The sequence below is a fragment of the Rana temporaria genome, chromosome 12 (assembly GCF_905171775.1).
Source record: "Rana temporaria chromosome 12, aRanTem1.1, whole genome shotgun sequence".
Classification (NCBI taxonomy): domain Eukaryota; kingdom Metazoa; phylum Chordata; class Amphibia; order Anura; family Ranidae; genus Rana; species Rana temporaria.
This window is the reverse complement of record NC_053500.1, coordinates 5423850-5436030: the sequence shown is the minus strand read 5'-3', so window position 1 is coordinate 5436030 and position 12181 is coordinate 5423850. Positions and strand designations below refer to the sequence as shown.

Here is a 12181-nt window from a genome sequence, read left to right as displayed (position 1 = left end):
CAGAAACGTTGTAAATTCTCTGCGTCGACCGCGCGTACGTTCGGGAATCTCGCGTAAATACCTAATTTGCATAGACGACGGGGAAAACGACGTCGGCGACACCTAGCGGCGGGAAAAAAAATGCATCTAAGATCTGACAGCGTAAGAGCCTTACGCCTGTCAGATCTAATGGATATCTATGCGTAACTGATTATAAGAATCAGTCGCATAGATACGCCGGGCCAGATTAGAACTTAGAACAACGGCGCAAATGGTGTTGCGGCGTCGTAACGCCATTGAGAATCTGGGCCAAAGTGTCATTTCTTCAGTGTTGTCTCATGAAAAAGATACAAGAAAAGATTTACAGAAAGCCCCTTTAATGCCCCCATCTGGGCACTCGTCTGTTTCTGCTGATACAGCAAAATGTTACCTGTTATGTAGCCGGGGTCCTGGCTGTCTCCTCCGGTCACCATGTTATCGCCTACTGTAAAATTTTGACTGTTTTGAATATAAATGGTGTAATTTTTAACCACAGGAGGACAGATCTGGGTATCTGTAATAAAAAAAATGTAAAAATAAATGATTATTACTATTATTACCACAGTTGCCAGCAAATTGCATCGACCTTCCCAATCCAGAGTGCAGGACTACCAAAGGGTACGATTATTATGGTTTTGGATAGAAGGATGTGGGAGATCCCTTCAATGACCACACAGGAAGTGAAGGAACAAGCTCCCCTAACCACTTCAGCCCCCATGGACCATTTGGCTGGCCAAAGACCAGAGCACTTTTTTTGCGATTCGGCACTTTGTCGTTTTAACTGATAATTGTGGGGTCGTGCGACGTGGGAGGAGCCTGTGATGCTTGTGTACATGGGAGGAGCCTGTGATGCTTGTGTACATAGGAGGAGCCTGTGATGCTTGTGTACATGGGAGGAGCCTGTGATGCTTGTGTACATGGGAGGAGCCTGTGATGCTTGTGTACATGGGAGGAGCCTGTGATGCTTGTGTACACGGGAGGAGCATGTGATACTTATACATGGGAGGAGCCTGTGATGCTTGTGTACATGGGAGCCTGTGATGCTTGTGTACATGGGAGGAGCCTGTGATGCTTATGTACATGGGAGGAGCCTGTGATGCTTATGTACATGGGAGGAGCCTGTGATGCTTATGTACATGGGAGGAGCCTGTGATCATGGGCATCCGCTCCATAGGGCAAGGGGGGTCGTTTGCCCACCCCCCCTGGAATCGCCAGGGACAGCCAGGAGCAGGGCCGAACTGGTCCTGGGGCCGATTTAAGCGGTGACTGCAGCGCTCCCCTCCCCTCTAGTTGTCCCTTAGAGTGCCTGTCCCTCTTCTGGAATCAAATCCATTTGTCCCTCATTCCAAAAGGTTCCTCTTTTTGACCTGAAATAAATATATTGTCAATATAGTGTAGTGTTTCAATCAAGGGAAAGGGGTGCTGTGTAATGTAAAGGGGGCCAGTGATGCATAGTGCTGTGTAATGTAAAGGGGGCCAGTGATGCAGGGTGCTGTGTAATGTAAAGGGGGCCAGTGATGCAGGGTGCTGTATAATGTAAAGGGGTCCAGTGATGCAGGGTGCTGTGTAATGTAAAGGGGTCCAGAGCTGTGGGGTGCTGTGTAATGTAAAGGGGTCCAGAGGTGCAGTTGTGGAGAGGGGGTACACAGTAGTGACAAAGAGATATTGAAATATGCAGGGGGCACAGTGGGGTGTTTTTACATTTTAACGTGAGGGGGGGGGGGGGCGCTTTTAACCCGCGCTAGAGGTTCGAAGAAAGGGTAAAAGGCAACTGTGTATCGTCGCTGCCGAAGCGCCCCCCTCTGAAAAAATTTCAGCGGACACCCATGCCTGTGATGCTTATGTGCATGGGAGGAGCCTGTGATGCTTATGTGCATAGGAGGAGCCTGTGATGCTTATGTGCATGGGAGGAGCCTGTGATGCTTATGTGCATAGGAGGAGCCTGTGATGCTTATGTTCATGGGAGGAGCCTGTGATGCTTATGTACATGGGAGGAGCCTGTGATACTTGTGTACATGGGAGGAGCCTGTGATGCTTATGTACATGGGAGGAGCATGTGATACTTATGTACATGGGAGGAGCATGTGATACTTATACATGGGAGGAGTCTGTGATACTTATGTACATGGGAGGAGCCTGTGATGCTTATGTACATGGGAGGAGCATGTGATACTTATGTACATGGGAGGAGCATGTGATACTTATACATGGGAGGAGTCTGTGATACTTATACATGGGAGGAGCCTGTGATACTTATGTACATAGGAGGAGCATGTGATATTTATGTACATGGGAGGAGCCTGTGATACTTATGTACATGGGAGGAGTCTGTGATACTTATGTACACGGGAGGAGCCTGTGATACTTATGTACATGGGAGGAGTCTGTGATACTTATGTACACGGGAGGAGCCTGTGATACTTATGTACATGGGAGGAGCCTGTGATACTTATGTACATGGGAGGAGCCTGTGATACTTATGTACATGGGAGGAGTCTGTGATACTTATGTACATGGGAGGAGCCTGTGATACTTCTGCACATGGGAGGAGCCTGTGATACTTGTGTACATGGGAGGAGCCTGTGATACTTATGTACATGGGAGGAGCCTGTGATACTTATGTACATGGGAGGAGTCTGTGATACTTATGTACATGGGAGGAGCCTGTGATACTTGTGTACATGGGAGGAGCCTGTGATGCTTGTGTACATGGGAGGAGCCTGTGATGCTTGTGTACATGGGAGGAGCCTGTGATAGTTGTGTACATGGGAGGAGCCTGTGATGTTTGTGTACATGGGAGAAGCCTGTGATACTTATACATGGGAGGAGCCTGTGATACGTGTGTACATGGGAGGAGCCTGTGATGCTTATGTACCTGGGAGGAGCCTGTGATACGTGTGTACATGGGAGGAGCCTGTGATGCTTGTGTACATGGGAGGAGCCTGTGATACGTATGTACATGGGAGGAGCCTGTGATACTTATGTACATGGGAGGAGCCTGTGATACTTATGTACATGGGAGGAGCCTGTGATACTTATGTACATGGGAGGAGCCTGTGATCTTGTGTACATGGGAGGAGCCTGTGATCTTGTGTACATGGGAGGAGCCTGTGATGCTTATGTACATGGGAGGAGCCTGTAATGCTTATGTACATGGAAGGAACCTGTGATGCTTATGTACATGGGAGGAGCCTGTGATGCTTGTGTACATGGGAGGAGCCTGTGATGCTTGTGTACATGGAAGGAACCTGTGATGCTTATGTACATGGGAGGAGCCTGTGATGCTTGTGTACATGGGAGGAGCCTGTGATGCTTGTGTACATGGGAGGAGCCTGTGATGCTTGTGTACATGGGAGGAGTCTGTGATACTTATACATGGGAGGAGCCTGTGATACTTGTGTACCTGGGAGGAGCCTGTGATGCTTGTGTACATGGGAGGAGCCTGTGATACATGTGTACATGGGAGGAGCCTGTGATGCTTGTGTACATGGGAGGAGCCTGTGATGCTTGTGTACATGGGAGGAGCCTGTGATACTTATGTACATGGGAGGAGCATGTGATACTTATACATGGGAGGAGTCTGTGATACTTATGTACATGGGAGGAGCATGTGATACTTATACATGGGAGGAGTCTGATACTTATGTACATGGGAGGAGCCTGTGATACTTATGTACATGGGAGGAGCCTGTAATACGTATGTACATGGGAGGAGCCTGTGATACTTATGTGCATGGGAGGAGCCTGTAATACGTATGTACATGGGAGGAGCCTGTGATACTTATGTACATGGGAGGAGCCTGTAATACGTATGTACATGGGAGGAGCCTGTGATACTTATATACATGGGATTTATTTTGTTTTTTATTTTTAATAAATTTGAAAAAATTTCAAACAAACGTCTTTCACGTTGTCATTATGGGGGATTGTTTGTAACATTTTGGAGGAAAATAATTAATGTAATCCATTTTGGAATAAGGGCGTAACAAAATGTGGAAAAAGTGAAGCGCTGTGAATCCTTTCCGGATGCGCTGTAAATACAGTTTTGGTCAGAATTTTGCAGGATGTACACAAACTAAGCGACATAAGGAACTCACAGCTCTGTACGGCGCTCCAGCCATTCGTAACTTGGGTAAGAGATTGACCTCCCACGTATGAATGATCCGGGGAGGAAACTCCTATCAGTGCTGAAAGACAATGAACATTTTTTTATGTAATATGAATCGTTTAGCAGTAATATGAATCGATTTACATTTTGTAACTAAAATAAATATGCGGTATTGCAAGCCATAGAAGTCAATGCGGAACGAATTATCTTTGTTTACATTGACTTCTATGGGGAAACTCGCTTTGATATGCGAGTGCTTTGAATTACAAGCATTCTCCTGGAATGGATTATACTCGTAATCCGAGGTTCCGCTGTATTCAAAACAGTCAAACTTGGTGTTTTGAATGCTTTTAAGTGCAAAAGAGGGATTTGGGACATTTTAGACCCCAGATACGGTCCGAAGTTCCGTGACCGCGGCTGTGGGACTCGTGGAACCCGATCGCCACTGGAGTCCCGCGATCGGTCCCCGGAGCTGAACGGAGAGAGGCGTGTGTAAACACAGCTTCCCCGTTCTTCACTGTGGCGCCGTCATCGATCGTGTGATCCCTTTTATAGGGAATCACAATCGATGACGTCACACCTATAGCCACACCCCCCTACAGTTAGAAACACAGATGAGGTCTCACTTAACCCCTTCAGTGCCCCCTTGTGGTTAACTCCCAAACTGCAATTGTCATTTTCACAGTAATCAGTGCATTTTTAATCAATTTTTTGCTGTGAAAATGACAATGGTCCCAAAATAGTGTCAAAAGTGTCCGAAGTGTCCGCCATAATGTCGCAGTCACAAAAAAAATCGCTGATCGCCGCCATTAGTAATAAATAAAAATGCAATAAAACTATCCCCTATTTTGTAAACGCTATAAATTTTGCGCAAACCAATCGATAAACGCTTATTGCGATTTTTTTACCAAAAATAGGTAGAAGAATACGTATCGGCCTAAACTGAGTAAAAAAAAAAATGTTTATATCTTTTTTGGGGGATATTTATTATAGCAAAAAGTAAAAAATATTGCATTTTTTTCAGAATTGTCGCTCTATTTTTGTTTATAGCGCAAACAATAAAAACCACAGAGGTGATCAAATACCACCAAAAGAAATCTCTATATGTGGGGAAAAAAGGACGCCAATTTTGTTTGGGAACCACGTCGCACGACCGCGCAATTGTCAGTTAAAGCGACGCAGTGCCGAATCGTAAAAAGGGGCCTGGTCCTTTAGCTGCATTTTGGTCTGGGTCTTAAGTGGTTAAAGCGTGAAATTTTAGGTATCTATTTACTCTGCGTAATATCATCTTTCACATTATACAAAAAAATAAATACATTTTCAAATAGCAAGGCTAGGCCCAAATTTACTAGCGACAAAGAGCACAGGCTGGGATTTTACGACAAGCATTGAGGTGCTGCAGAGGATACAGCAGTGTGATATTGTTCGGTAGCAGAACAGATTCAATTAGGGATGATAGGCCTAACTGGTGTGTGCCTTACTTTTATTCTTTCTATGGGGATGGGAGGGGGGTGCGGAGAATGGGAGTGATATAAAGTGAAGTGGTTTGGGTGTTCACTCTTCTTCCACTTATTGTGAAGAGAAGGCAACTCCAAGAATGGATGTTCAATAAGAAGTGAATGCTGCGCTTTGAGCGCCTCAATCTTAAAAATAAAGACCCTGGGGCAGATCCTCAAAGAAATTATGCGCAGTATCTCTTGATACGCCGCGTAATTTCTAATTTTGAGCGTCGTATCTTTGTTTTGGTATCCACAAAACAAGATATGACGGCATCTGTGTTAGATCCGACAGGCGTACGTCTTCGTACGGCCGTCGGATCTTAGATGCTATTTTTCGGCGCTCGCTAGGTGGCGTTCACATCGTAATCCGCGTCAAGTATGCAAATTAGCTATTTACGACGATACACGAACGTACGACTGGCCGTCGCATTTTTTTACGTAGTTTCCGTTCGGCTTTTTCCGGCGTATAATTAAAGCCGCTATATGGTGGCGTACTCAATGTTAAGTATGGCTGTCGTTCCCGCGTCTAATTTTAAAAATGTTTTACGTTGTTTGCGTAAGTCGTCCGTGAATGGGGCTGGACGCCATTTACGTTCACGTTGAAAAGAATGACGTCCTTTGCGACGTCATTTGGCGCAAAGCACCCTGGGAGTTTTTACGGACGGCGCATGCGCAGTTCGTTCGGCGCGGGGATGCGCTTCATTTAAATGAAAGATACACTACGCCACCGTAACTTACGGCGCAAATTCGTTGAGGATTCAAACCAAAGCCAGGTAAGTTACAGCGGCGTAGCGTATCTTACATCTGCGCCGGGCGCAGCGCGCATGTATGTGGATCTGCCCCACTATCACCATATAATAAAAATCAAAAATCACCCTAAATATGTATATTTAAATATATAAATAATTGTATCTTTTAAAAAATTGCCCTGTGTGTGGAGTGTAACGTGTACAGACCAACCGCCGCCCCCCAGCCCCAGCCCTGGACTGTCACCAAGTACAGATCCCTCTGTAGTCCTCACCAGTGTCGGTGTTACATTGTGTGCCGGTACAGAGCTGATTGTTCGGGTTTTCAGTCTCTGTCTGATTTGGAGAAGTTGTATCATCGGTATGATTATTGTCTGAGGGGATCGGACTTCTTCCCACCTCTTCACATTCTGCAGATACAAATTACAGATGTAACACGAGAGTCACAATGTAATACAATTCTCTGTACCCCGGAGGACTCTGCTCCTTCCTCCAGAACTCTCCTCTCCTGAGATACTCTGCTGGAGGACTCTGCTCCTCCCTCTATAACTCTCCTCTCCTGATATACTCTCCTGGAGGACTCTGCTCCTTCCTCTATAACTCTCCTCTCCTGAAATACTCTGCACTGCTGGAGGACTCTGCTCCTTCCTCTATAACTCTCCTCTCCAAAAATACTCTGCTCCTTCCTCTATAACTCTCCTCTCCTGAAATACTATGCTCCTTCCTCTATAACTCTCCTCTCCTGAAATACTCTGCTCTGCTGGAGGACTCTGCTCCTTCCTCTATAACTCTCCTCTCCTGAAATACTCTGCTCTGCTGGAGGACTCTGCTCCTTCCTCTATAACTCTCCTCTACTGAAATACTCTGCTCTGCTGGAGGACTCTGCTCCTTCCTCTATAACTCTCCTCTCCTGATATACTCTGCTCTGCTGGAGGACTCTGCTCCTTCCTCTATAACTCTCCTCTCCTGATATACTCTGCTCTGCTGGAGGACTCTGCTCCTTCCTCTATAACTCTCCTCTCCTGATATACTCTGCTGGAGGACTCTGCTCCTTCCTCTATAACTCTCCTCTCCTGATATACTCTGCACTGCTGGAGGACTCTGCTCCTTCCTCTATAACTCTCCTCTCCTGATATACTCTGCTGGAGGACTCTGCTCCTTCCTCTATAACTCTCCTCTCCTGAAATACTCTGCATTGCTGGAGGACTCTGCTCCTTCCTCTATAACTCTCCTCCCCTGAAATACTCTGCACTGCTGGAGGACTCTGCTCCTTCCTCTATAACTCTCCTCTCCTGAAATACTCTGCATTGCTGGAGGACTCTGCTCCCTCCTCTATAACTCTCCTCTCCTGAAATACTCTGCACTGCTGGAGGACTCTGCTCCTTCCTCTATAACTCTCCTCTCCTGAAATACTCTGCATTGCTGGAGGACTCTGCTCCCTCCTCTATAACTCTCCTCTCCTGATATACTCTGCTGGAGGACTCTGCTCCTTCCTCTATAACTCTCCTCCCCTGAAATACTCTGCTGGAGGACTCTGCTCCTTCCTCTATAACTCTCCTCTCCTGATATACTCTGCTGGAGGACTCTGCTCCTTCCTCTATAACTCTCCTCTCCTGATATACTCTGCTGGAGGACTCTGCTCCTTCCTCTATAACTCTCCTCCCCTGAAATACTCTGCTGGGGGACTCTGCTCCTTCCTCTATAACTCTCCTCTCCTGAAATACTCTGCATTGCTGGAGGACTCTGCTCCTTCCTCTATAACTCTCCTCCCCTGAAATACTCTGCTGGAGGACTCTGCTCCTTCCTCTATAACTCTCTTCTCCTGAAATACTCTGCTCTGCTGGAGGACTCTGCTCCTTCCTCTATAACTCTCCTCTCCTGAAATACTCTGCTCTGCTGGAGGTCTCTGCTCCGTATCCTGTCTCTCAGTCAGTGTCTTACCTTTCTCCCTCTCTTCACATCTCGTATCGTTCTGACTTTTCAGCCTCCAGAGTTTTTCCTCGTTATGAGTGAGGAGTCCCATACTCATCAGTCTGTAGAGGTCGGAATTGACGTCCTTCCTGGTTTTCTCCATCTTTTTAGCGATGTCCTTCGCTCTCATTGGCCGGCTCTTCTCCAGAAGTGTACAGATCTCTTCCTCTGCCATACAAAGACACATTATTACAGGTCCTGGAGACTCGCCACCCTTGTGCCCAAACCACATGAGCCCAACATAAGACCATTCTTATTAGTGAGCTAGATTCAGGTACCTTTTGCGCTTTTTTTACGGAGGCGCAGGGCAACGTTTTTGCCCTGCGCCCCCGCAAATTTTCTGCGCTACCCGCGATTCACGGAGCAGTAGCTCCGTAAATTGCGTGTGCGCTCCGGCAAAATGCCCGGCGTAAGCGCGCGCAATTTAAATGATCCTGTAGGGTGCGTGGATCATTTAAATTAGGCGCGTTCCCGCGCAGAACGTACTGCGCATGCGCCGTCCCTAAAATTTCCCAACGTGCATTGCGGTAAATGATGTCGCAAGGACGTCATTGGCTTCGACGTGAACGTAAATGGCGTCCAGCGCCCTTCACGGACAACTTACGCGACGCGGGAACGACGTCCATACTTAACATTGGCTGCCCCTCCTAATAGCAGGAGCAGCCTTACGCCAAAAAAGCCTTAACGCAAACAACGTAAAAAACGAACGCCGGGCGCACGTACGTTTGTGAATCGGCGTATCTAGGAAATTAGCATATTCTATGCCAACAACAACGGAAGCGCCCTTAGCGGCCAAAGTTATATTGCACACAATTCTACGCCGCCGCAATCAAGTTACGTCGGTGGAGGAAGCCTATTTTGGGCACTGATAGATGGCACTGAAGGACAGCACTGATGTGGAGGCACTGACAGGCATCCCTGATGAGCACTGATTGGCACTCCAGGTGGGCACTTGTGGGCATCCTTAATGGGTCTGCACTGATAATCAATGTGCTAATTATCAGCACAGACCTGCGGCAGCCAATGGGGTGGATTCAGGTAGGGGCGCGCAAAACTGCGGCGGCGTAACGTATGACATTTACGTTACGCCGCCGCAAGTTTTACGGGCAAGTGCTTGATTCACAAAGCACTTGCCTGTAAAGTTGCGGCGGCGTAGCGTAAAAGGGGCCGGCGTAAGCGCGCGTAATTCAAATGATCCCGTAGGGGGGCGTGGATCATTTAAATTAGGCGTGTTCCCGCTCCGAACGTACTACGCATGCGCCGTCCCTAAAATTTCCCGACGTGCATTGCGGTAAATGACGTCGCAAGGACGTCATTGGCTTCGACGTGAACGTAAATGGCGTCCAGCGCCCTTCACGGACGACTTACGCAAACGACGTAAAATGTTCAAATCGCGACGCGGGAACGACGTCCATACTTAACATTGGCTGCCCCTCCTAATAGCAGGAGCAGCCTTACGACGAAAACGACTTACGCAAACGACGTAAAAAACTACCACCGGGCGCGCGTACGTTTGTGAATCGGCGTAAGTATGCAATTTGCATACTCTACGCTGACAACTATGGGAGCGCCACCTAGCGGCCAGCCTCAGAATGCACCCTAAGATACGACGGCGTAAGAGATTTATGCCAGTCGTATCTTAGGCTACAGTCGGCGTATCTAGCTTCCTGAATACAGAAAGTAGATACGCCGGCGCAACTTAGCAATTACGCGCCGTATCTATGGATACGCCGGCGTAATTGCTCTCTGAATCTACCCCAGTTTTTTTTTTTTGGGGGGGGGGGGGAGTGCAGCAGCAAACAATCCCCCCCACGTTGGTCGGTGGCATCTCAGTCAGCACCCCCCCTACACACACACACACTTACCCAAGCAGGCCCCGGCGAACGGGTTGCGTGCTCCGGCAGGCAGTGGTGGGCATCAGGGGGCAGCGGGCTTCGGTGGCAGCGGCAGGCTTGAGCGGGCAGCAGTGCCAGTGGCGGGCTCTGGTGGCTGCGGGCTCCGCTGGTTTGCAAGCTCTGGTGGCTGCAGCGGGCTTCTATGGACAGCGGGCGGGGCCGGCCCCTGTGTCCTCCCTTCCCCTAGGCATCCAATAAGATCGCCTGTCCTTTCAGCCAATCGGGTGATAGTTATCAGACTCACTTCACCGATTAACCGGGAGGAGGACCAGTGTTGCAACAGCGAATTGTCATTCGTTGTTGCAACACACCTGGGTGGGCTCTGGACACAATGCTTTGCGCCCCAAGCCCCCCCCCCCCTATTTTGAAGCCTATTAGAGCCTCTGGCTCTACTAATCAGTGCTTCAAAAAACACCCCGCCATAGGAATTCATGCACCCGGTGTCCTGAAAGGGGCCGGACGCATAGATGGGGGGGGGGGGGCAGCAGGGGATTGATAAGGGGGGGAGGCACTCGTGGCTCAGACCCCCCCTTTCATATCAGCTCTCCTCTACTCGCGCCCTGTCAGCGTGAATGGAGTAAAAGCCAATAACCGGTACTTCTTGGTTAGGATGTGATCGGCTGTGATTGGACACAGCTGATCGGATTGGACACAGCTGATCACATGGTAAAGAGCCTAGATCATAGGCTCTTTGCCAAGATCGGAGATGCGGCGGTGTGTCCAGGAATCCCCTCTCAAGAACTGAGGCAGAGTGCTGTGATGTTTTCAGCAAGCTATGTACAGCACCCTTCCGCCACCCCCATGTGACTCTAGCAGCCATCTTGGGTCAGGCAGAGCCTATTTAAGGGCCCCCGGCTCCCAGGTTTGGCATGCATTCGCGTATGGATAGTGTAAGGACAGTGTTAGCGGCAGGGAAAGGTTCCAGACAAGAAAAGAAAGCTTAGGGCTCGCCATCTCCTTGGACGTCTTCCCGTTGGGGTATGAGGCCGCATTTCGCCCCTCCAGGCAGACAGAGGCGGCTCTAGGCTTTGTGAAGCCTTAGGAAAAATTTAGACACGAGGCCCCATAATGGATAAAGTTTCCGCCGCCTGGCCCCGACTCCTGACCCGAATAGGCAGCCGGCCAGACGCGGAGAGGCCAGGTGAGCGGCGCGGGCTGAAGGAGCAGCTCAACTGCTTTAATGCCCCACATGGACTTGCGGCCCCGCCCGGTGTGCCCTATGGCTGCCCGCACAGCTTTTACAGATGGCACCTGGAGACTGTTGGTCAGTCCAGTGATCGAGCAGAGGCAAATTATGTGGCCGCGAGGCCCCTGAGAGTGCGAGGCCTTAGGCGGCCGCCTAATTTGCCTAATTAGAGAGTTGCCTTTGCAGACAGACACTGGGGTAGATTCAGGTACAATTGCGCTTTTTTTGCGGAGGCGCCGGTGCAAAGTTTTTGCCCTGCGCCCCCCGCAAATTTACTGGGCTGCCCTTGATTCACGGAGCAGTAGCTCCGTAAATTGCGTAGGCGCGCCGGCAAAATGCCTGGGGGAAAGCGCGCGCAATTTAAATGATCCCGTAGGGGGCGGGAATCATTTAAATTAGGCGCGTTCCCGCGCCGATCGTAGAGCGCATGCTCCGTCGGGAAACTTTCCCGACGTGCATTGCGGCAAATGACGTCGCAAGGACGTCATTTGCTTCAAAGTGAAATTTAAAATTTAAAATTTCGTGACGCGGGAACGACGGGTATACGTAACATTGGCTGCCCCTGCTAATAGCAGGGGCAGCCTTACGCGAAAACCGCCGTACGGAAACGACGTAAACTGCGTACGCAGGGCTCGCGCCAACGTTTTGAATCGGCGTTAGTATGCAATTTGCATACTATACGCTGAGCACAACGGAAACGCCACCTAGCGGCCATCGCAAGAATGCAGCCTAAGATATGCGGGCATAAGAGCCTTATG

At 49.0% G+C, this 12181-nt stretch overlaps 1 protein-coding gene across 5 annotated transcripts in view; it reads right to left on the bottom strand.

Annotated features, from left to right (window-relative positions):
- The window catches only part of ZBP1 (Z-DNA binding protein 1), a 31513-nt gene that overhangs the window by 7448 nt on the left and 11884 nt on the right, over positions 1–12181 (bottom strand). For all 5 annotated transcript variants that reach the window (XM_040329988.1, XM_040329990.1, XM_040329991.1 and 2 more), the window contains 4 exons: positions 8313–8510; positions 6647–6781; positions 4116–4205; positions 410–532 (listed from right to left, as the gene is read on the bottom strand). In XM_040329988.1, coding sequence (XP_040185922.1) covers positions 410–532; positions 4116–4205; positions 6647–6781; positions 8313–8510 — 546 coding nt within the window. The remainder of the gene's footprint in view (positions 1–409; positions 533–4115; positions 4206–6646; positions 6782–8312; positions 8511–12181) is intronic.